At 42.2% G+C, this 26,465-nt stretch overlaps 1 protein-coding gene across 1 annotated transcript in view; it reads left to right on the plus strand.

Moving 5' to 3' along the window:
• slc2a9l2 (solute carrier family 2 member 9, like 2) overlaps positions 1 to 17,260 on the plus strand; it is a 102,292-nt gene extending 85,032 nt beyond the window's left edge. Inside the window, exon 12 of the mRNA XM_030728798.1 lies at positions 16,875 to 17,260. Coding sequence (XP_030584658.1) covers positions 16,875 to 17,105 — 231 coding nt within the window. The 3' untranslated portion in view covers positions 17,106 to 17,260. The remainder of the gene's footprint in view (positions 1 to 16,874) is intronic.
• Positions 17,261 to 26,465: the final 9,205 nt, after the last annotated feature.

A 26,465-nucleotide genomic window follows, 5' to 3' on the forward strand; every position in this document is an offset into this window, starting at 1 on the left:
CAACCATTTTCTGTGCTCTCCGGCACACATCTTGTTGCCTTTGTCTTGAGCTGTCAGCTACCTCACGATACATCAGATCCTATGGGACTGCAACTGACCTTTAGGTATTGTAAATGTCTTGGGCCTTGAGAGCCATCCTCATTTCCTGAGAGCCAACTGCCTTATCTAAAGCAATTTCTAGTTTATCCATTGCTGTCTTATAGTCTTATCACTTACTAGATTTCAGCTCATTGAAATTAGTTCTTTCTTTAAGTTTCTATTGAGATAAGACCAGCTGCTGTATTGCTTCAAAGTCAACCTGACTATCCTGATAGACAATCCAGAGATTAGATACTTCAGAAAATCTGCTCCCAGTGTGAGAAGTCAAATTTCCTGAATTGACATCCCTTTTAACAAGGCCTGTGATGTAGCAGAAGCTTGGGTTGGATAGGATCTTTGGCCCATGGGGATAGTTACTCCTTTACAGTTTTCTCCCGTAAAGCAGTGAGTGAGTCACTTACAAGAAATAGGGTTAGTCTTGGAAATATAGGACCATGGTTGCCAAGAGTAAAGCAAGCATGCTGGACAGGGAATTCAATTTACATTCCTCATAGGAAAAAAATGGAGATTAGTGGAGTATTGTACAGTTCTCTTAAAATGATCTCTTATGCGCATTAAAACAGCCTGAGCTCGCAAGCACAACGCAGACAGCTCTGGGACCAACTGATGGACTCAGATGGTCTGCAGTTTTCTGGTTAAGACTGATGCCATGAGTAAAAATGTCTTCAACAATCGCACATTCTTACAGCATGTGTTTGGTCAAAAGCCAAGATCAGCACCGGGGATTCAGAAAATCAGTGAAGCAGGGCAGCAGAAAGCACAGTATCGTGTTTGATCATTCTCCAAGAAGAATAACACATCAGAACAAAAAAAAAAAAACTGATATGAAATAATCTGTTATTGCACCAGTTTCAAATATGTTTCACTTCAAATAGCAGACAGTAGGAATGAACACTTTGAATGGTTTCCATCATGCTGGGGGAAGACTGGCAGCATTTTGATGCATCTGCCGCTCGAGGCATAGAGGGCTAACCGTTCTGAGTGAGGGTGGTAAATTCCTCTGTGTGACTGAAATACATGTACAAAATCCTGCACAGCTAGAGTGGCTGCAGTTTTCCCAACAGGAGATGGACTAGTTCCAACACAATTATAAACTCTGCTGCCACTTTTGGGTGTAGTGAGTGGGGGAAATCAGGTTGATAACATAGAGAATTCACTGCAGGTGTACCAGCGACAGTTTTCTGCCCCACAGAATAGTACTGAGCTCTTGTGTGTAAGATAACAGAGTGCCCTGCGCATGTGGTATCTCTGCCAAGCCTCAACAAAAAGGCCTAAGGATTTCAGAGGACTTTTGCTGGATAGGAGGTTTGTGGCTGCTGGGGTTCAAGACATATAAAGCTCCACATTTATAACCTGCGTGCCAACCAGACTGATGCAACCTGTTGTTAACAGGCAATTAAGGAGTGTGACAGCCACATTGAAAATGCCCATCATTGAAAAAAATTCTATTTATATGTAGCACCGGTGTCACACCGCTAACTGCGCCACTGGACCAGTTCTAGGCTCTAAGGAGTGGGGAGCAAGAATAACAACACCAGAGATCGCTGCTTTAAGTGGAACAGGCCGGCAATTTACTGAATGCAAAAACACACACATAAAATACAATACATGAAACAAAATTACCCTGCAGGTTCTTAATAAGGAGGCAAATATAATTGAAAAGGAAAAAAAATAAAGAGTATGTCACTCTTTCTTTTTGCTCTTTAGTTTACCTAGCTTATTTTGATAAGACTAATTTGAGTTAGTTAAACCAGTCTTTTTTCCTAGGTTGCATCTATTTTAAGATTCCTATTTTTCTTCCTGAGTTAACTCAATCTCCTTTCTTTTAGAGGTAAGAAAAATACCTTCAAACACAATTAAATCAAAGTGGACCACAACTACTCAATTCACATTCAGACACATAAACATATGAAAATCAAAGTATGACACTTTAAATTCAAGTTCAAGTCAAAATGTAAATTCAGGTACTCAGTTCAGTGAAAAGCTTCAGTTTGACTCAGTCCAAAAAGGACAATAATTCAATCAGTTCTCAGTTCTGGTCAGTTCAGTTCGAACTAGTTCCTGATATTCCTACCGCTCCGGCAGCGAATCACCACACGCAGGAGAATCCCTCCCTAATGCGATGGAGAAGATGAATTGAAGGTCTAGGTCTGGCTCGCCATCTTGAATCCCGTCTGTGAATGTGCACGTCGCACACGGCAAACCAATCCTCGCTCCGACCGAGCTTCCAACCAAGCAAAAAACCTGACCAAACCCGATGTAGCTTAGTTCTCATAAAATCCCCGTCAGTTCCCGACCAGGTAGATTATGTTTTTTTCACTATAATATTGACTTTTTCCTGTTAATTAATCACCGCTCTTCTCTCCGACTCCTCCTCTGCTCTCTCCCTCCGGTCTGTGTACTGCAGCGTCACTCAGGTGCTGCGTCTGTAACGCTAGTTCCTTAAAGGGGCAGTGACGTTATTTTCTGTCTGCAGACTTTTAATCAACTGTTTATTCTTTTTTATGTCAGATTTTAACATGGGTTACATATAGCATAAGCAGTGCAGCGGTAGAGTCACTCTGAATAGTGTCTTGTATCAACATGTGTACAGCCATGAAAAAAACAAACAATTTTAGAAGTTCTGTTTTTGTGTTTTGTTTTTAAACTTATGATGGGAATCTGAATTAACTATGACAAAAAGTGCAGAACAAACATACTTAAATTGCATTTTAACAATATTATTAAATACCTGTACAGGAGAGATCCTGAGTAATTTAATTACACCTTCAACCTGTGTGGTTTAATTTGATTATTCAGTCTTTATTTCAAGACCTTTAGAACACTTCCAGGGACAAAAAAGTGGTGAGCTACTGCTGAGCTGTTGTGACAAATGGAAAACTCTCATCTGAGAGACTGAGGTGGGAGTCTTCCTACTGGAAAATTATCTGTAGACGTAGACTTTGATTTTCATTTGCTGTCTGATTCTCCCATATTGGCTTCTCTTCCGTGGCTTCCTGTTAAACCAGATTTGAATCTAAAATCCTTCTCCTCCGTGAATCGCCACCTTATCGTGGTGGAGGGGTTTGTGTGTCCCAGTGATCCCAGGAGCTATGTTGTCTGGGGGCTTGTCCCCCTGGCAGGGTCTCCCATGGCAAACTGGTCCTGGGTGAGGGTCCAGACAAAGAGCGGTTCAGAAGACCCTTATGAGTGAAAAAACAAGGGAACAGTTTACCCTGCCCGGGATAGGGTTACCGGGGCCCCACCCTGGAGCCAGGCCTGGGGAGGGAGCTCGAGGGAGAGCGTCTGGTGGCCAGGCATTAGCCCGTGGTGCTTGGCCGGGCGCAGCCCGAAGAGGTTACATGGGCCCGCCCTCCTGCAGGCCCACCACCCGCAGGAGGTGTCGTAGGGGTCGGGTGCAATGTGTGTCGGGCGGTGGCCGAGGGCGGAGGCCCTGGCGGACCGATCCCCGGCTATCGAAACTGGCTGTTGGGACATGGAATGTCACCTCTCTGGTGGGGAAGGAGCCTGAGCTAGTGCGTGAGGTTGAGAGATACCAGCTAGACATAGTTGGGCTCACCTCAACGCATGGCCTGGGCTCTGGAACCAGTCTCCTGGAGAAGGGCTGGACTCTGTTCCAGTCTGGAGTTGCCCTCGGTGAGAGGCGACGAGCTGGGGTGGGTATTCTTGTATCCCCCCGGCTTGCTGCCTGTACGTCGGAGTTTTCACCGGTGGACGAGAGGGTAGTTTCCCTGCGCCTTCGGGCTGGGGAACGGGTCCTGACTGTTGTTTGCGCTTATGCGCCGAATGACAGTTCAGGGTACCCACCCTTTTTGGAGCTGCTGGGTGGGGTGCTGGAGAGTGCTCCATCTGGTGACTCCATAGTCTTGCTGGGAGACTTCAACGCTCACGTGGGCAATGACAGTGAGACCTGGAGGGGCGTGATTGGGAGGAACGGCCTGCCCGATCTGAACCCGAATGGTGTTTTGTTATTGGACTTCTGTGCAAACCACAGTTTGTCCATAACAAACACCGTGTTCGAACACAAGGATGTCCATAAGTGCACATGGCACCAGGACACCCTAGGTCGCAGGTCGATGATCGATTTTGTAATCGTATCATCAGATCTGCGGCCGTATGTTCTGGACACTCGGGTGAAGAGAGGAGCTGAGCTGTCAACTGATCACCACCTGGTGGTGAGTTGGATCAGGTGGCGGGGGAAGATGCTGGACAGACCTGGCACACCTAAACGTATTGTGAGGGTGTGCTGGGAACGCCTGGCAGAAGCCCCAGTCCGGGAGATCTTCAACTCCCACCTCCGGCAGAACTTCGACAGCATTCCGAGGGAGGCTGAGGACATTGAGTCCGAATGGACCATGTTCCGCACCTCCATTGTTGAGGCTGCTGCTCAGAGCTGGGGCTGCAAGGTGGTTGGTGCCTGTCGTGGTGGTAACCCCCGAACCAGATGGTGGTCACCGGAGGTGAAGGGAGCCATCAAGCTGAAGAAAGAGTCCTATCGGGCTTGGTTAGCCTGTGGGACTCCGGAGGCAGCTGACAGGTATCGACAGGCCAAGCGGAATGCAGCTCGGGTAGTGGCCAAAGCAAAAACTCGGGTGTGGGAGGAGTTTGGTGAGGCTATGGAAAAAGACTTTCGGACGGCATCGAAGCGATTCTGGCAAACCGTCAGGCGACTCAGGAGGGGAAAGCAGTGCTTCACTCACACTGTTTATAGTGCGGGGGGGGTGCTGCTGACTTCAACTGAGGCTATAGTCGGACGGTGGAAGGAATACTTCGAGGACCTTCTGAATCCCACTGACACGCCTTCTGTAGTGGAAGCAGAGTCTGGGGATGAGGGGGATGACTTGACCATCACTGGGGGTGAGGTCACTGAGGTAGTTAAACAACTCCTTGGTGGCAGAGCCCCTGGGGTGGACAAGATTCGCCCTGAGTTCCTGAAGGCTCTGGATGTTGTAGGGCTGTCTTGGTTGACACGCCTCTGCAACATCGCGTGGAGATCTGGGGCAGTGCCATTGGATTGGCAGACCGGGGTGGTGGTCCCCATCTTTAAGAAGGGAGACCGGAGGGTGTGCTCCAACTTTCGGGGGATCACACTCCTCAGCCTCCCCGGTAAGGTCTATGCCAGGGTGCTGGAAAGGAGGGTGCGTCCGTTAGTCGAACCTCGGATTCAGGAGGAACAATGCGGTTTTCGTCCTGGTCGTGGAACGCTGGACCAGCTCTTTATCCTCTCAAGGATATTCGAGTGTGCGTGGGAGTTTGCCCAACCAGTCTACATGTGCTTTGTGGACTTGGAGAAGGCATTCGACCGTGTTCCTCGGGGTGTTCTTTGGGAGGTTCTGCGGGAGTATGGGGTGTCTGGCCCATTGTTGCGGGCCATTCAGTCCTTGTACAACCACAGTGAGAGCTTGGTCCGTATAGCCGGTAATAAGTCGGATTTGTTTCCTGTGGGTGTTGGACTCCGTCAGGGCTGCCCTTTGTCACCGATTCTGTTCATAATTTTTATGGACAGAATTTCTAGGTGTAGCCAGGTGGCGGAAGGCTTCTTCCTTGGTGGCCTCAGAGTCTCATCTCTGCTTTTTGCAGATGATGCGGTTCTGTTGGCTTCATCAGGGGGGGGCCTCCAGCTCGCAGTGGAACGGTTCGCAGCCGAGTGTGAAGCGGCTGGCATGAGAATCAGCACCTCTAAGTCTGAGGCCATGGTCCTCAGCCGGAAAAGGGTGGAGTGCCATCTCCGGCTCAGGAACGAGTTCTTGCCTCAAGTGGAGGAGTTTAAGTATCTCGGGGTCTTGTTCACGAGTGATGGGCGAAGGGAACGGGAGATCGACAGGCGGATCGGGGCTGCTTCTGCAGTGATGCGGACGCTGCACCGGTCCGTCCTGGTGAAGAGGGAGCTTAGCGTAAAAGCGAAGCTCTCGATTTACCGGTCGATCTACGTTCCTACCCTCACCTATGGTCACGAGCTTTGGGTAGTGACCGAAAGAATAAGATCGCGAATACAAGCGGCAGAAATGAGTTTCCTTCGAAGGGTGGCTGGCCTCTCCCTTAGAGATAAGGTGAGGAGTGCGGCCATCCGGGAGGGGCTCAGAGTAGAGCCGCTGCTCCTCCACATCGAAAGGAGCCAGTTGAGGTGGCTCGGGCATCTGATTAGGATGCCTCCTGGCCGCCTCCTGGGTGAGGTGTTCCGGGCATGTCCCACCGGGAAGAGGCCCCGTGGTAGACCCAGGACACGCTGGAGAGATTATGTATCTCGGCTGGCCTGGGAAGGCCTTGGGGTCCCTCCGGATGAGCTGGAGGAGGTGGCTGGGGAGAGGGAAGCTTGGGCTTCTCTGCTTAGGCTTCTGCCCCCGCGACCCGGCCCCGGATAAGCGGAAGAAAATGGATGGATGGATGGATGGATCCTTCTTCTAAGGCTACGTTCACACTGCAGGCCTCCTGTGTGAACTGCAAACAACCTAAAAGTGTCCCGCATGCACAGTAGACGACGCGATAACATCACACGTAGTGAGCATGCTCAGTGTTTGCAGATGTAAACAGGGATCAGGACGCAGAATAGTGACGTATGTTGAGTGTCAATGACGTACAGGTTGGATGAATGCGACCTGCCCGTACAGCCACAGGTCACATTTGAAAAGATCAGATACGTATCGGATTTAGGACGACATATGCAAATGGCCTGGGTTGCATTTGTAAAAATCGGTGTTGTTCAGACTGTCATGAAAAGATCAGATACAGGTCACATGAGGGCAAAAAAAATCAGATTTGGGTCACTTCAGGCTGCAGTGTGAATGTAACCTTACATACAAAGCCTCATAGTACCATATCACCCCAATAGTGTGCTTTGCTCTCAGACTGCTGGCTTACTTGTGGTTCCTAGGATACTTAAGAGTAGAATGGGAGGCAGAGACTTCAGCTTTGAGGCCCCACTTCTGATGAACCAGCTCCCAGTTAGGATTTAGGCTTAAAGCTTTCCTTTTTGATAAAGCTTATAGTTAGCGCTAGATCAGGTGACCCTGAACCCTCCCTTAGTTATGCTGCAATAGGCCTAGGATGCTATATAAATAAAATTGAATTGAATTGAATTAGAAACCCTTTTGTAAAGGCAGTGGTGACAGAGGTGTGTTGCTTTCAGTGAAGTTTGCATATAATTTGAACACTTTATCACCAACAGCCCTGAATTAGAGAAAGCTGGAAATGGCTGAAATCGGAAAGAACAACAAAAGTGTTCATAGTTTCAGCAAGTACACTTTTTAGCACTGTTGACTCCTCCCATCTGAAAAAAAAAACATTAAAATCTGCTGCTTAGGCGCAGCTGGCTTGCAGACACTGAAGGAAACCCTGGAGTTTTACTGGGGAAATCACAGCTTGTGTGTGTATTATAAATGACTCATCCTTGTTTCGTCCTTCTGATCCCTCTGTCTTTGATATATTGTAGCAGTCATTAATATCTTGACAGGCATCTTTAATGAGTACGTTCTGTATCATAACTGTCTGACTTGGCTGGCTGTGATGCCCTTTGAAGCTTCGTTAATGGTCATTCACCGGCTTATTTTCTCTTACTGCATAAAATAATTGTTTTACATTTCTTAGTTTTTTTTTTATGTCAGGTCATTAAGTTAAATTGGTTTTGTTATTCTGCATGTTTTTCTTCATTCATATTGTTGCTAAAATTAGTTTATAACTTATTAAATAGAAATGGGTGGAATCACCACCTTTTTTTTGTAAGGACAAGCACTGTTCCTTTAAGAGAGTGAGAGTGAGCAGGGGATATTTTAGAAAGAAATAAAATGACTTTTACTGAAGTGTGGGCTTTCTTTTTATTGAATGTTGCAAAAATGGGGATCCTGATGAAAAGGCGATGAATGCGGGTTATCTACCTTTAAAAATGATTCAGTGGCTGAACCACCTGATGAATCACTGCTCTGTGCACTAAGTCTGATGTTTTGTGGCTACCTCGACCTATCATATACATCTGTTTATAAACTGTATGCAGGCAAGCATAAAAGATACTGAACTGAAAAGAGGATCAATCAGTATGACAGACATAGTTCTAACTAATCAATGCAGTTCCTCATTCCACAGACTGAATACTTGTTTGCCAGCCTCATGCTTTCATATGTCGCCTCCTTTCTTTCCCTCTGCTGTTAATATTTCTTCCAAGGACCTTATAGCTTTGCGATTTGAATGAACTTGATCTATAGCTCCTTTGGTTTCTTTCACATTTCAAACAGCAGTCTTTTTCTGTGTCTTGTCTCCTTCACCGCTTCTTTGTCTTAGTAGTAGTTTGGCGGTTACCTGTTAACTCTTGCTTTCCTCTGATTTGTAAAAACTGTGGGGGAAATGTTCTTGTCATTTTCAGCCAGTGGAGCTTTCACTGTCTGTGCTTTGCTATTCCCTTAGTGCATTGAGATCTCCAGCAACCTGCTGTTTTTCTTGTGCATGTTAACTTGAAAAATGTATACCTAGGTGTTTTCTCTTTGGAGCGCTTAAGTGTTTTTTTTTGTATCGCTCCCACTGATCTGTTAAGTCAGTTGTATCTGGTAATTCTTACTGATGGAATTTGATTTTAATCAAAACATCTGTTGCTGGTTTCTCTGGATCTGTCTGTGCAACATTTGTTTTCAGATAAAAGTCTTATACTTTTGGACCTTTATCCAAAACACACCGGTCTGTGGTGGATCACAGATGTTTTATGCCTACGTCAACATTCAGCTATTTGGGTATTCATTGGGTAATGAATACCCATTTTGAGATTAGGGTATTGTTTTTCTTTTATATATACACACCATGCTTCAACAGGTTATAGAATCACCTTTTGCAGAGATAACTAGAAGTAATCATTTTTGGGGAGAGAAGCCTCACACTTCACTTTAGAATACAGAGGAGTTCAGTGTTGACTCAGTGACTGCAAGGTGCCCAGTTCCTGCAGCTTTAAAAGAAGCCCCAGTCATCATCCCTCCACCGCTGTACTTGACAGTTGTATAAGGTGTATGTGCTGATGTGTTGTGTTTGCTTTTTGTCAGATGTATACTGTGCGTTATAACCAAAAATCTCTACTTGGGTCTCATCTGTCCAAATGACATTGTTCCAGAAGTCTTGTGGTTTGTTCAACTTAGAGAGAGACGAGACTTCCTCCTGAAAACTAATTGTACTGTCCTGAAACTTTAATATTTAACATGCTAACTGAGGCCTGTAGCGTCTGAGATGAAGCTTTTGGGTTTCTCTGAGAATTGCACAGTCTGACGTTGGGGTGAATTTTCTGGGAAGTCTATACCTGGGAAAACTGGCATTGTGTTAACACACCTGAATGTTCCAGACTGGCAAACTGCCCAAAGTTCTGCTTTTATAGACGCAGTCACACTTGTTGATTATTAGTTATTCAAATGAATTTGCATGAGGTTATGTAACAAACTTTATTTTTCACATAACCTAACACATACTGTACCACCTTAGCTTGGGTCCTTGACATTCCTGTCACACAAAGCAGCGATTATCACACTTCAGCACCCCTCATTATTGACAACTTGTTGACTTTATAGAGAGACTCAGTGAGTTTTTATATCTCTTTAGCAAGTTTTCCCTTGTGACAGATCAACTGTCTTTTGGACAAACATTCACTGCAGTGCTACTTCACAAGTGTAAGGCTTGCTGTCCAGCTGCAGGCACACCTTGTTCTCTCTGTCTGCTCTTTTCAGTGAGTGGCATTGATGTAAAAAGCAACATAGCCCTTGAATGGGCAGTTTACAAGTGTGAAGTGTTGCTCTTCTGGTTTAGACGCAGAATACACAGAATGTTATACCTTAACATTGCTTCTTTCTTGAAGTTAGTCATTAATCTTTATCTAAAAAACCCCCAAAACAAACCAACAAAGAACCCACTCTGTTTTAACACCATCTTCCCGGGCATTTCCAAACAGCTTTCAATGTGGCTGCTATTTTCAGATCTTTCTCTGGCAACTTGTGCTGTGTGCTTTCTAATTAGTGTTTTACTCAGTTTGCCAAACTATTGCTGTGGACAGTGATAGGGATGTTTAGCTAAACACACCACCATTATCTGGCTGGTCAGGAAACCGGCAACATCAGTATAATGCGTCATTGGAGAGATATTTTTTATAAAAAAAAAGACATTTCAAATAAAGGTGTGACCTTTATCATTTTTACATGGCATGTTTGAGTATTTACATGTTTAACTTTTCTTACATTAGCTAATATAAAGTGCTACTGTCTGATTATATTTGCCCTGTGTGAAGAGGACATGTTTTTGAGGGTTTTTTTTGTTTGTTTTTAGACAGAAATTTGCCCAGGGTCATAATGTCCCACTTGTCCCTCATTAGATCCTAATGGCATTTGACATTTCAATCTTTGTGAGTTAAACAAAAGTGAATTAATACAGGACAATATTTTGAGCGGCAGGGCGGTTAATGTGGAGGGATCTACACAGATACATGAGTCTGCAAATTAAATACATTTTGAACAATTGTTTTTAAGAATGACTGGAATACAGATGCAGATAAATATACATTGCATGTAAATTTATAGCTATAACTAGGTGTGATGGTGTTTTAACTACACAGATTTACATAAAGAAGCTCATGACATGTCATCTCATAATTCCTGTGGCCATCTTAATGATTTCTTCTGGGATTTCATTGACGTCTTTGTTCTTGTGTTGTTTGAGCCCTCCTTTGCTCCTCGAAATATCGTGCATGGATGATCATCATAGGAGTGCAGCTTAGGAATGAGTCTGACTACCAGTTGATCCAGTTGGGTGCATGACATTTAGCCTCTAGCATTCATCAGGAGCTTTGCACATAGGATTTGCATTCGCACTCTGATGAGATGAGCACAGATGATATTATCAGTGAATATTTCAGGCTTAACCTTGTTGAGCTCTGAAAACAGAAGCAGGGATTCAGAAATTGATATGTAACTGAATTACACAGGCAATGCAAATTAATTTGGTTTACAGTACACCTACAGTATTTATGTGACTTCATGGGGAGAATGCATACTTGTATCTCTTTTGTCTCATTTCTATTCATCCACAATTGCACATAACGGCTACTATTTCTACATTGCAGCTTGCCTCATTACTGTAACTCTCTTCTCTGTGTGACATATGTGATATAAAATGGTAAAGCACCATGAATTATATTCTATAGTTTAGACATGGCCAAGATAAATGAAGTGGCTTGAGAAAATGGCTTGCCATTCTGAAATGGGAACATTTGAGCCTGGCATAAAGACGGCGGCTCAGAACCTGATTGTAACTTTAACTCGGCTGAGCAGCACCTTTTTCAGAAAAACAAAACGTCCTTCCTTCTGCCTCTACAACTTTCACACAAAGCAAGGTTCTCTCGCTGTAGCTTGAAGGGCACATTCATTGTGAGAAACAGAAAGTTTGAACAAAAGTCAGCGTAGAAGTTTGAGATCAGAGTGAAACTTTGCTTGAGGCATGCTGGACATTTTAGTGACGCTGTTTTGACCTTCCGTCAAATGTTTTCTGCCTGTTCGCTCTGTAGCCCCTCCAGATAAACCTAATTTTGTCCTTTCAGTACCAGAGAGTGTCATGTGTTGGAGGCAAAGAGTGAATGGAGAACTAAAATAGCTGGGTAGGGCATAACAAACACTCAGATAGCGGTTTCTTAAAGGTGGAAGTTGTTGTTCTTGCATGATCCATCTTTTCCTTTTGATTTAGTCTTGATGATTTTAAGAAGAAGCCCAAATAAGGGGCGACATGCTCCTGTACCTTCACTCACAATGACTGAGAGATGCATGAGCTTCTAAGTCTTCACAGGAGGAAAAAGTGTGTTCTCAAAGCATTGTCCAAATAATTTTAAAAAATGTTAAAATCCTTTGCAAAGTTACTTTTTCATAGCTATACAATCAGGTCCATAAATACTTGGGAAATGACACATTGTAATTTTACCTCTGTACACCACCACAGAATGTTTTAAATCTAACAATCAGGATCTGTGCGAGGAGACAAGAGGTTGCCAAAGTGTTTAAAATGTATTCACTAGGATCTTTGAATAACTGTAAAACAGAGGTCAGAGGTCTATTCTACAGATACTCCACTCTGAAACACAAAAGTCAGGGGGGGAACTCATCTGTTAAAAATGCCATCCACATCTTCACATTGGCATTGTAGCTAAAAACTACTTTAAAAAGACATCCTTGATTACACTCTTTAGCATTTACTTTCCTTTGTATCATATTACCATTCAGATTAGAACTAGGCAAGAGATACCTGCCGCAAAGGGTATGAAAACTGGTGTTGTAGCCTATACATGTAATGAAACACTCATACTCTCCTGCGCTAGATCTACACCAGTCTGTGAATCCTTGAATGAGTTGCCAGCAGGTGTACAAGACACTGTACACCTCACCACTGTGTCTACACTGTCATTAAAAAAAAAAAAAGAAAAAAGACTGGGGGGGAAAGGATTATTTATTCACATATTAACTCTGTGTATATGAATGCTGCACATTAAGTAAGACAAACACAAAACAAGGAAATATGATGTGATGATAAAATAGAACTGTTTTTTTTTTTTTTTTTGCATTTTGATGGCTGAACAATAAGATTGCTGGCAACTGATGTCAGTAAATGGAAGGGCAAGTAAACATAAAAATGAATATGTAATTAAACAGGTGGTAGACAGCATACATAAAAAGAGAGCACTATGTTACAGGAGACCTGTAGAAATGGATTTTGAAATTCCTAGAGCAAAGCAGGAGATAAGGCTGTCCAGCTGAGGAAGATGTGGACACGTGTGAGGAACAGAAAGCAGCAGAAGGTTATTTTTAGCCAGCCAATTCCACAAATGTTGCAGAGTTGCTTTTGTTGGTTGGGTTTTGCTAGCCCCACTTACTCCCAGGCACATGCCTGGCATCCACATCGCAGCAGTGACTCACTGGTTCCTGACGTGCACCTGAAACCAGTTCTGACCCCTTTTCAGACAACACGCCGCTGAACTGTCACATCCCATCTTTCCATGACAGGCCACTGCTGAGGTGTCAGGTGGGGTTCTGTAGTGGTACAGTAAGTGTGCAAATGGGGTTATACAATAAAGCAATTTAAATCTTCTAATGTAAAATAATATCATTTATTTGTGCCTTTTAATTTCCTACATGGATATTTAATAACACAACAGCACCTGAACAAAGATATGTAAAAGGCTCCCAGGCCTATGGTGCAAGGAATTTTGAATCAATTTTAAATCTAATCCCTGGAAAATTAAAGGATCACAATTAATTACTACTATTACTGATTTGGCTGGTCATCTTCTTTTGTGTTTTATCAAAGCATTTGACCCAAATGCAGAATGATACAGACAGATAAGAAGAGCGTGCTCATGGAGGACAATCCTGGCCCCGCCTTTGTGCTTCTGCCATGCGCAAATTATGCTTGTTGTCTCCTGCTGTGGAGATTTTCTTATTATTATACCCAAAGAGTGCTCACTTTCCTTTTATTGAAAACTTGGAAGGGAATCCCAGTGTCTCCATTTAAAAGACCAGGATTTGGCTCTGCCTAATATTAAACACTCTCACAGATTCAAAGGGGCCGATTATTTGTTCTGATAAAATAATTAAAACAAATCAAAGTGAGGCAAGACTGCTGTAATCCCTACATGTTCAACACAAGTAACCTGTCCATTGCAGAGCTAATACAGAAAACCACACACCATCACCATTTTGAATCACCAATTAACTTTTGGCCTATGATAGGAAATCCACACAGCCACAGGGAAAACATGCAAACTCCACAAAAAAAGGCTCCAGACAACCTGTATGTCTTCTGTTGAGATACTGTTTGTAGTGCTTTGCATACTGATTAAAGTTTTAACAGAGATTTCCTGTTCAGGTTGCTCTTATTTTCTTTTTTTTTTTTTTTTAATTAACAGAGCTAATGTGTGCTTTAAAAGACCTTCTTTCTGCTGCCATTGAAGTCTAGGCATCCTCTACAGTCATATGGTGAAGCTTGTAAATTTTCTGATCAGAGACACTCCTTTGATTCTTTTAATACACATTGTATGGACAAAAATATTAGTGCATCTACACATTACACCTACAGGAGCTGCTCGGCCATGGGAACACATGCCATGAAGCTCCCAGTGCACAGCTTTTGTGCTGATGTTAATGTTAGAGGAGGTTTGGAACTCTGCAGTTACTGAGTGTTGGTGAGTTTTACACACTCAGGACTGAGCAACCCCACTCTGTAACTCTTTGTGCGCCCCTTCACGGCTGAGATGCTGTGGCTCCTAAACACTTCCACTTTGCAATAATATCACTTACAGCTGATCGTGGAATATCTAGGAGGAAAGAAATTGTACGAAATAAACTGTAGAAGCAGATCGCATGGCTAGGTGTTTGATTTCATACACCAGTGGCTATGGGACTGAAAACCCGAATTCAAAGATTAAGACGTGTGGCCAAAAACGTTTGTCCACATAATGTATCTGGAGCACTCTACCACTACCAATGAATGAAAGACGGAGGTGCATTCATGTGCATTACTTCTGAACCATTTGCATGATTTTCAAATATGAGGTGCTGCTGGATTTCTTTCCTCAAGTAGGGTGCAAAACAGTCTTTGAAGTCAACTTCTGCCATAAGGGATTTTATGAAAAGAAAAAACCTTCACTTGCCATTTCTTTTTTCAACCCTCACCAAAGCTGGTGAAGTCATTATATGGAGAAAAACTAATGTAGTAGGAACGCTAGAAACAATCCAATGCTTCACAACAATATAAATGTATATATGAATATAAAATGGGGCAATAACAGCACGCTCTATTTGTGCATCAGATATGTAAAACCTAATGATCTACCACATTCAATCATGTCCATTTGGATGTTATGAGTTTTGAATGATTTTGTGTATGCCTTGGTATTGAGTACGTAGAATTGCAACTGTGATCCATAAACATGATGCTTAATGGTTTTTGTCTTCCCATTGTCATGCTTATATTGTAATGATAAGCAAGGATCAGCCACAACACTGAACTGTAGAGTCTGGCACCAGGACTTTGGGTTATTTGGGTCCTGTGGTTTGTCATGGATGCTTGAACATACTGGACTCTGGGGAATCTGGTCAACATATCCACGTCAATGCCAGGACCCATGGTGTCCCAGCAGAGAACACTGCATTATAAGAAGATGAACAATGTTATTCTCTCCCAGGGGTTTTGATGTCGTGGCTGATCTGTGTAATCCATAAATCAGCCCAGTGTGGACATCTAAATCTAATTTTGTGTACATCTCAGTCTTTCATGCCTTGTGGAAATTTTCCTTCAGTGTGCCTCCCACTGGGAACACAATCATGCAAATATTCCTCCATCACACCAGCAAACCCCTACCCCCAGTGATGACACATTGTTGCTCCAGAAACCAGTGACTGACAGTATATGTCCAAGCATGGGCACTCATTTGTCCAAGATATTTTTTTTTCCCCATGCTGAGATTTACAGTATGCCCACAGTAGATTTTTAAGCATTCACTTCTCCTTTTCTGTTTGCACATCATTCAGCCAACATTCATTTAAGCATTAAAAAAGTGTGTGTATTTTTGTGCATGTGTGCAGGAGTCAGGTTTTTGTGTGCATGCCTTACTGTTTGTGTGTGCACCACACTGAACCCAGCTGAGCCACCACAGCAGATCAAAGGCTTATCCCAGTGTCAAAATCAGAACGGTCTCATCCTCGTCAATCCACGGGCTTGCAAAAAAAAAAAAAAAAAAAATTTGATTAATGACAAATGGAGCGAATAAATGTCCTGCACAAATGCATAAATGTCCTGTTTGTAAGATGACTCATCTACACTGACAACTGAGAGAGAGAGGCAATTCTTTCTGAAGAACTTGCTAACTTTGCAGATGAGTGTTACGTCACCGAGGCGGCATGGAAACTAGGTCAGGCCCTTTGCATGATGCTCTGGGTTTTTTGTTTTTTTTTGTGGTGCTATTATGAAATACACTCAACAGAGGAAAACAGTGTCAGAGGCTAACAGCAGTGGTGATATAACCACTGAAATCAAAGGGGTAAGTAGTTCTTTACTGAGGTCATGGTTGTTTGGACACTATATTTCTAATACCTGATACATAGTTCTGCATTTGAGGTCTGCCTCCTCATAAGTGAGATATTATAGCTCGGTAACATACTGGCTAGGGTCAGGCAAGTTTCTCTGTCCTACACCTAACCTCTCACTCAGACTCTTTCTCTGTCTTTCTCTCTTACTCACATGTGCACATGCACAAAACCCTCTCTCCACATCTAAATCTCCCTCTGGGTAATCAGTCAGTGTGTATTTTTAAATCTGTCACTAATCTCTATTATTGGCATAACCCACAGGACAAGGTTACCTTTCATACTTTTGGTACTTGAACACACACACATACATACAAGTTTGTACAATAAACATAATGTTCAGTTTATATGCTTGTGGGACCCTTTCGAGTGGAAAATCGTGGGAATGTTGTGCTGTCCTCATCAATGACACACATCTGACAAAAAAAGATGACAAAACAGATGCCACAGATGACGTCTCAGTGGAGCTGGCAAGAGTTTAGGCTGTGAGAAATGTCAAGATCCGGCTGTGAGGAGGAGGAGAGAACAGTAATCATTTAATTGTTTAAAATTCTGCAGTAAGATTTAAAAAACAAACTTAACTAGGTGTCATATGAATAATGAATTGAGCATAACTGGGATGTTGACAGCAGCACAGTGTATGCACAAATCTGATGTGTCTCACAGTTCCTGTCTGTTTGCTTTCTGTTTGTGTAGGAGACGCTGCAGTCGTTTTCCTTCCTTGTGTTTGTGGCGTTCTGCACTTTGGGATCTATATACCTCTATGTGGTCCTCCCTGAAACCAAAAATAAAACATTTATGGACATCAGCCAGAGCTTTGCCAAGATTAACAAAATGCCCATCCCCTCCCCTGGCCACGAAATGGAGCTGGTTCTATCCATTAACTCTGACCCGAATGGAAAAGTCCAAGATGTCACTAAGATGTAAAGTTCCTTGTAAAAGCACAGAAATAACAGAGAAACAAGGTTAAGATGTTAAAATATTTCTTGTTTTTACATATTTACTGAGCATAATCAGTAAAGTTAAAATCAAAGCTTTGTTGTATATTTTTTATATGACTGGAACTTTGAGATATATTAAAGCACTGCAGAAATTATTTGATTGTATCTCTTATTAAACACATCATTCATACTCTGTTTACCTGTCAACACTGCATCATTGAGGCCTTTCAGCAGTCACAAAAATGATAATGAGGATCGGGGGACTTATCTGAGATGTTTGTTCTAATGATTGCTTTTTACAGATCTCTGCAGATAAGAGCAACGGTAGAATACTTATAGAGTTTTTTTTTTTCTTTTTTCTATTAGTCACTTCAGTTTTGGATTTATTCCGTCTCCACCAAATTCTGCGAGAAAATATCTTTGTCTTTGCTGCTGAAACCTGCACGAAACCTACATTGGCTAGTTGCTTTTTGGCTTTGCATGCCAGCTTTTTGATGCTGAGCTGGTTGCGAACAGTGCCTTCTACAGCTTACACTGATAAGAGCGGTGACACCGGACCAAAGCAGAACAGCTGGGGCCCAGAAAACCAAAGCATGCTTAATGGGTTTATTAAGAATCAACCCATTATTATAAGGAAACACCTTTCAGATGACTCTTTTCTGACACCATACAGAGGTGTACCAGAACAACTGAAAGCTGATGATTCTTCTCTAGTGAAAGCAGTTAAAGCAGCATCCAACCTCTCTTCATCTCAGTCAGATTCAGATTTGATCTTTCTCATCTTCCCTAAGAACCTAATAAATAAGAGGTGGGGCAGACGTGCATCTGAGGGGAGACATAGATTTCAGGATTATAACTGTAATCCTGATTTCTTGGTTAACTTCTTATTATACACAACATGGGAGAGAGAACGCAGAGCGCGCAGTAAAGCTGACAGGGACAGCTATTTGGAGCGCTTCCAAATCTCAAACGAGCCAAGGCTACCTCCCACCAGATGGCTGGAGCCAGCGGAGGAAGTGATCTGAACAGAGGCAGACAACCGTGGCATTGGATAGCAGTCGCAGTTTGTTCCACAGTAGGGCGTACTCAATATTTGAAAGTCCACTGCCCGGGGGGGCTGACACTCTACCCACTCATATAGACACAGACACAAAGTGTGTGTCTCTGTGTGTATGTGTCATGCTATGAGGGGATGTCCACGTTTTCAAATAGTATTGTAGAAATTGTAGAACAGGGGTGGAGAACTTCAGTGCGTCCTCACTTCCTTTTAATTCCTGATCATATCCAATGAGTTTAGTGCCACACATTATATTTACCTACAATTCAAGTGGGCAGGGAAGGGAGGAGAATAATAATCAGTGTTATCTCACAGAGCTCTGCTCCAGCTTGTTACTGTTAGAGAGCTATATTCTCAGAAGCATTAGTTAGTGGGCAATTTACAGAATGATTTGCTGGTGAGTGCTGGCAGAGTGATTATGATACCACACTGCTGCAAAGCCATATATGTTTGAATAAGAGAACACTGCAGGGTAATGTATGCTTGATAAATTAGTGGTTATCCAACCTCTTACGTATCCTCTCAGAAAGTGAATGAACTTCAGATTATGCAAAATAAGAAGTGAGTGCAGCAGGAGTTTGCTTTGTGAATACCACTTACATTTCCTGTGAGAAAAGCTCACTTAAGTGAAATTCATAATGACCCCCCCCCCCCCCCCCCCCCCCCCAAAAAACAAGGGAAAAATGGAATTAAGATGACTGAAAATCCAATTCCTTATTCAGCGAACTACTTCTTAAGGTATTTGAAAAAAAGGCGTCAAGGATTTTCCTTTAATATAACTGATGCACTCTAATGTTAACAGTTCTTTGTGTGTAAATATTTAAATTTGGTCTTAAATCCAGGTTATGATGTTCATTTAATTTTACAAAAAGGTTAGCAGCCTCCTTTGATCTGATGAAACAGCTTCTATCCAATCTGGCCTGGATCTCTCCTGGCCTAATTTCAGCAGTACCTTTACACAGCAAAAATACTCTGAATGACAGCTGGGGGCTCCTGATCCACATGAAAATAACTGCTTTTCCAATTCACGGTTACGGGGGCCTATCCCCCGCTGTCATAGGGCAAAAGCTGGAGTACCGTCTGAATACGTTGGCGGTCCATTGCAGGGCTAAAACAAAAATACAGGCAGCCATACTCACTCACATTCACACCTAAGGTCAATTTCAAATCACCAATTAATGTAACAAGTGTGTCTTTGAACTGTGGGAAGAAGTCAGAACACCTAGAGAGAACCCACCCATGCACAGGAAAACATGCTAACGCCACACCGTAAGGCCTCAGCCAGCAAGTGGATTCATAGCCAGGAACTCCTTCCTGTGAGGCAAGGGTGATAACTCCTTCACCACTGTGCTGCCACTTGAATATGCAGTTGACAAAAATTTGCTTAAAGTGTTACAAATGTGCAATTTAGCTTCAGAAATACAGAGGTGTGAAAAAGCATCTGACCTTGTCCTGATTTTTTTTTTTTTTTGCATATTTGTCACACTCACACATTTCAGCTCAACAAACACGTTTTAATATTAGACAAAAATAACCCTATTAAATATAAACAATATAAATGATTTAATTTTTTACAGAAACAAAAAGCTATGCAAACCTACCTGTTTCTATGTGAAAAAGCAATTGCAGAGGCTACGTATATAGTAAAACTAAAGATTGGGCAAAAATGGGATCCATGGGAGAGTTCCAAGGAGAAAACCACTGCTGACCAAAAAGAACACAAAGGTTCGTCTCACATTTGCTAAAAACAGCTTGATGATCTTCAAGACCTTAGGGATAATATTTTGTGGACTGATGAAATCAGAAGGGGGGCAAATACTTTTTTTTTCCCCTTTACAGAAAAAAATGCAATTTCATCTTTAAAGCACTTCCCTTGGTAGATATAGATTTGGTTTGACTAACTCTGAGTGCTAAAGCTTCACTTTAACTTTTTTTGAAGTATTTTTTAAAGTTGGGTTTCCCCCGGTCTTTTTGATTGGAATTAAATTGAAGCTAAGGTTTTCTCACAGCAGGAGAATTCCACTGAGTGTAAGAAATGAAAATAAAATCTCTGTGGTTTTCTATTTTTTTTCCAATGAAAGGTGCTCTGCAGTCTTCAATTTTTTTTTTCAGTGCCTCTTATCCAGGTACATTAGAGACTTTTTCTGACACTGACTGGACTTTGTGTTTGAAAATGAGTACATATCATGTTCCTTTTATTTTTACAATTTTGTTAGGGTTAAGTTTGAGAAAAAAGTTCTGCCGGGAAGACTTTCTGAGTCTGGGTTGGATTTTATCTACATGAGCAATGACAGAAGGCTCCTTGCCTGGCAGATGTGCCACTTCAGCAATGAACAGGATATGTTGCGCTGTATTCTCTCTGCATAGTCTACCTCAGCACTTGAACTGTGACAGCCAACCAGATGTCTGGCTGTTTACCACAATCATTATTTATGTTCCAGGTTTCCAACCGCAAGAGTCTCAAAGCAAATGCATTTTACTACACACTGTATGGGTTTTGAACTTATTGATATGATGATCACCTGAAACATGACCTGGTAAGTCATCTCTCTGTATAATTCTAACATTGTCCACTTTTTTAATCATCTCACTGTGAGGAGACTTTTATTGCACGCTACATCCCCGCCACTCTCACTCTCAGAGTTTGTTGCCTCAGCAGTGAAGGATTAACCCACTTTGGATTCTGCCTGTCCACTGCATTAAACACTCGCTGCTGGATTTGTCTTCTCCATCTGGTCACTACTAATGGAAAACAAAAGAGACAAACAATAATCAGTTTATCCTCCAAATTAACTGTGTCAAATCTGTCATTTACTCTTATGTGTAAATCAAAATTATGGAATGTGTCGTAATTCATCTTTTGTCTACACTGTTACACAGTGACTAAGAATTTTTATATTGCACACTATATCCTCATTTGTTTTGAAGAAACAGCTAGCATTTTCAGGTTTCTTAAATCTTATCCAGCTATCAAGGATGCACTATATGGACAAAAGTATTTGGACACACCTCTTAATCTTTGAATTCAGGTGTTTTCAGTCCAGTTGCCACAGGTGTATAAAATCAAGCACCTAGCCGTCTGCTTTTACAAACAACCCATTCTTTGTTAAAGAAGGTCTTTGTTAAAGAAAGACCTTTGTTAAAGAGTGGGTTGTTCTAAACTGAATTTGAGTGTGGTACTGTAATAGAATGCCACTTTGACAAAATGAATTTATATAACCCTTTAACACCGGCCGATCGCTGCTGATGCTTACCTACCTTCCCTTACTTGCCGCGAAAAGCTGGTTAACGCCGAGTGTATCACCGCTGAGACGTCAGATCAAACGCACTTTGAATTACCGTAATTATGTGACTCTTTGTACTATCGGAAAAAACTGAAAAGCTGAGAGATTGCGCTTCACACCCAACATTGGGTTATTACAGTAATTGTTGCTGGAATGCTGCGAATGGCGAGACTTTTGAAATTCAAATAAAGGGACACTTTCTTCTGTCCTAGATATTCCACAATCAAGTATAAGCGGTGTTATTGTAAAGTGTTTAGGAACCAAAGCAACTCAGCCACAAAGTAGCAAACCATGACAGGATACGGTCATCAACACTCTGCTGACTCAATAACTGCAGAGCTCCAAACTTCCTCTGGCATTAACATCAGCGCGAAAACTGCCTGCCAGGAGCTTAATGGCATGAGCTTCCATGGCCGAGCATTACCTGTAGGTGTAATGTGTAGGTGGCCCAATACTTTTGCTCCAATAGTGTAATTAGATTTTTACATGCACACAAACATTCTCCTATAACTTGACAATCAAAGGATGTTATGTCCTCATAACCAGCAACAATAGTGTTAGACCCTTGGCACTGCAAGACAATCTTTACTGGCATTTAATAATGCAGGCACATCTTGTTTTGCAAAGTAACATTGACCTGTTGCATCCCAGCCTCCCACACCTGTGTCTTGAGGCTTTTTTATTTATTTATTTGCTTGTTTGTGTGGTTCTTATCCTCTGACCCTCTTTTATAGACTGACTGGAGCGTTGATCAGTTGAACCATGTCATACAACAGGGAGGTTTGGGGGCATTCTTGATATTGTGAACAATTCAATCCTGTTGTGGCAGCGATAGCTTTAAGACCTTTGTTGACATTTGCACTTAATAAAACATAATTTGGCTAAAGGGTCATTCTACTGACAGCTTCTTTATAAGGCCACTGTGCCCCTGAAGCACCTGCTTTCTCTTCAGTCTCAGTGGTGATAGTTTACCACAAGTCAGCTTTAGTAGTTTAAACACCTTCAAGCAACTAATGAGACGGTAAGTGTGTGTGTGTGTGTGTATTTTTGGTAAACATCAAGTGCTGAGGTTTAGTGGATTCTTTTGTCTGGTTTATTGCAGTACATAATTTTGATTTATCTGTTTTAATCAAAAACAAAGAAACAAATTAAACAAACACTGCATCACTGTAATATACTAATTAACGCAACTAGGACTGCCTCCTAAAAGTCAATACTAAACATTTGTAAAACCAGCATTGCATTACACCCTGGGATGATGCTTTGTGCTTAACCAATGAGAGAACTCTCAGTTGTTGTTCTCTTGTTACCGGCCGAGCCGTTCACTTTAACGTGTGTGTTTCACAAACTGGCTCAAAGCTCAAACTAGGAAGGCCACACAGATAACTGAAAGAACCAAATGTTATTTAATTAAATCAAACTCAAAGGAAATGTGGAACGGCTAGATCAGTCATGTAGTGAGTGCGTGAATGCAGATGTGCGGTGGAGGTCTTTAAACAAAAGTAAGTTAACCCAAACAAACTGCACCCCTACCTGTGGGGGAGGAGAGAGTGGGAGTGTTAGTGCCAAGCCCTTTTTAAAACAATTAGCCAAATGCCTTCAGGTGCACTTCCTCTTAGGTCACACCCTGCCCACAGAGAGGAAGTGGAAGGACAGAACAGGACAGACAGAAAGGATCATCACACACATGAGCTGTGTCCCAATTCAGGGGCTGTGTAGGACCCAGCCTATGTAGCCCAGGTCTTTCGAAGGATGCAGCCCCTGAATTGGGACACAGCCATAGTTCCACTATTTCTTCACTTCCCCTTGGCCTACTTTTTAAAAATTGCTGCATGTTGACTCTTTTTGTTAATGTAGACATACACACATGAAAATTAGATAAATACAAAGTATAAAATAATTTTTTATGAAAGAAATAATAAAAAGATAAAGACCTTTATACTCACACTTTATCAAACAGGCCCAGTTTATTCAATGTTACAAACATGTCTTTCACTGCTACCCAATCATTCCCAAAGCGCTGGTCTTCCTTTATGTTCATGCATTTAAACATTGATTTGAAAATTGAAATTGAAAATTGAAATTAGATGTGTGCTGCCTGGCTCATTATTCAAACAAATCAATAGGGTGGCCTAGCATTATATTGGCCACAAAAAAAAGAAAAGAAAAAAAAAAGAAAGAAGTCTTTAAATTGTTGCAGTGAAAGGTCAAATCTGATTAGACTGGCTGCAACAATGAGCTGATTTGCTTTGAGATGACTTCATTATTTCAGAGAATTGATAGCTTTTTTCAGCCTCTGCGCCCTTTTGTTGTTGCACACTGCATGGTGTGATGTAAGTCAGTGAGATCCAGTGAAAATAAATTGCTTGATCCATCTTTGCAATTAAATAAACAACTGTCATCAAGAAGATGGTAAAGTAGATATTTTACTTAGTACTTAATAGGCAAAAGAAAATGCCTCCCAACAGCAAATGAGTAAACACACTGTAAATACACCGTCAGGCTAGAAACACAATGGAAATACAACCTGCTTGTCAGGCTAGGGTCTCTAAATGGCATCACTCTCCAAAGCGGAACATCAGAAGGGATAATGTTTTCCGGCTGTACAACTGCAGTCTGCTTCACCTAGTCAGCAACTTCTTGAAGGACAAAGAAGGTTCAGGGCCAGATGCTTTTTTTCCCTGCCATCACACTGACCCAGCATAAATGACATATTCATCAGTGACCATGGCAACAGGCCACCATTCTGAAGAAGGACTTAAGGGGTGGGACGGGGGAGTGACCTTGTAAACCTCGGGAGGGGGGGGGGGGGGGCATCATGATAATGATGCCAGTGAAGCGGCTATATCTACCTGTATATACAGTGGCTTGCAAAAGTATTCATACCCTTTGAACTTTTCCATATTTTGTCACATTACAACCACAAACATAAATATATTTCACTGGAATTTAATGTGAAAGACCAACACAAAGTGGTACACAATTGTGAAGTGAAAAGAAAATTATACATGATTCAAAACATTTTTTACAAATAAAAAACTGAAAAGTGTGGTGTGCAAAAGTATTCAGCCCCCCTGAGTCAATACTTTGTGGAACCACCTTTTGCTGCAGTTACAGCTGCAAGTCTTTTAGGGTATGTCTCCACCAGCTTTGCATGTCTAGTGACTGAAATTTTTGCCCATTCTTCTTTGCAAACCAGCTCAAGCTCAGTCAGATTAGATGGAGAGCGTTTGTGAACAGCAGTTTTCAGATCTTGCCACAAATTCTCGATTGGGTTTAGGTCTGGACTCTGACTGGGCCGTTCTAACACATGAATATGTTTGGTTTTAAACCATTCCATTGTAGCCCTGGCTTTATGTTTAGGGTCATTGTCCTGCTGGAAGGTGAACCTCTGCCCCAGTCTTAAGTCTTTTGCAGACTCCAACAGGTTCTCCTCCAAGATTGCCCTGTATTTGGCTCCATCCATCTTCCCATCAACTCTGACCAACTTCCCTGTCCCTGCTGAAGAGAAGCAGCCCCAGAGCATGATGCTGCCACCACCATATTTGACAGTGGGGATGGTGTGTTCAGAGTGGTGTGCAGTGTTAATTCCCCGCCACACATAGCGTTTTGCATTTGGGCCAAAAAGTTCAATTTTGGTCTCATCTGACCAAAGCACCTTGTTTCACATGTTTGCTGTGTCCCCAGCATGGCTTCTGGCAAACTGCAAACAGGACTTTTTATGGTTTTCTTTTAACAATGGCTTTCTTCTTGCCACTCTTCCATAAAGACCACATTTGTGCAGTGCACGACTAATAGTTGTCCTGTGGACAGATTCTCCCACCTGAGCTGTGGATCTCTGCATTTCGTCCAGAGTCACCATGGGCCTCTTGGCTGCATCTCTGATCAGTGCTCTCCTTGTTTGGCCTGTAAGTTTAGGTGGACGGCCTTGTCTTGGTAGGTTTACAGTTGTGTCATACTCTTTCCATTTCTGGATAATGGATTGAACAGTGCTCTGTGAGATGTTCAAAGCTTGGGAAATCTTTTTAGAGCCTAGGCCTGCTTTAAACTTCTCCACAACCTTATTCCTGACCTGTCTGGTGTGTTCTTTGGACTTCATGATGCTGTTTACTCCCCAATATTCTCTTAACCAACCTCTGAGGCCGTCACGGAGATTAGATTTGTACTGAGATTAGATTACACACAGGTGGACTCTTTTTAGTCATTCGCAGTCATCAGGCAACTTCTGAATGCAATTGGTTGCACTCAGAGAAAAGGAGGCTGAATACTTTTGCTCACTGCACTTTTCAGTTTTTTTAATTTGTAAAAAATGTTTTGAATCATGTATAATTTTCTTTCCACTTCACAATTGTATACCACTTTGTGTTGGTCTTTCACATTAAATTCCAGTGAAATATATTTATGTTTGTGGTTGTAATGTGACAAAATATGGAAAAGTTCAAGGGGTATGAATACTTTTGCAAGCCACTATAAATATAGATAAGGAAGCTCCTGCCTTACAAAGCACCAGATTACCATGCTTTGTAATTAAACACAATTGAGGAAACAGGAAGTTGAGTCCATCATCTCTGGGAATTATGTTCATATTAAAGTTCACAAAAGAAACATTGCACCTGATGAAGAGCTGGAAATGAATCCAGAACTCCACATGTAATAAAAGATAACAGGTGAAATCAAAAGACAAGTCTTGTCATATTAACAGGATACATCAAGTTTGTGCTAAATGTTGTGTCCCCAGACTGCAAGACAATTTCTGCCAATCAACCATAAGCACTTTTACTGTGTCAGTGTGCCGCCCTACTCTTCCTCCTCCTCCCATCGTTAGATATAACAGATGAGTGCTGCTGGGAATAGCTAAAAGAGCCTATGTAGTACCACTTAGTATGCTAAGACATACACAAGTCATACAATTTCTTGGGTTTCCTAATACCGCAGTTTACAGGGAAAAAGCATTCAGCCGAGCTGCCTGGACTCAAAGTAAGCAGGACAGTAAATAGTTGATGGC

The sequence above is a fragment of the Archocentrus centrarchus genome, chromosome 5 (genome assembly GCF_007364275.1).
Source record: "Archocentrus centrarchus isolate MPI-CPG fArcCen1 chromosome 5, fArcCen1, whole genome shotgun sequence".
Classification (NCBI taxonomy): Eukaryota; Metazoa; Chordata; class Actinopteri; order Cichliformes; family Cichlidae; genus Archocentrus; species Archocentrus centrarchus.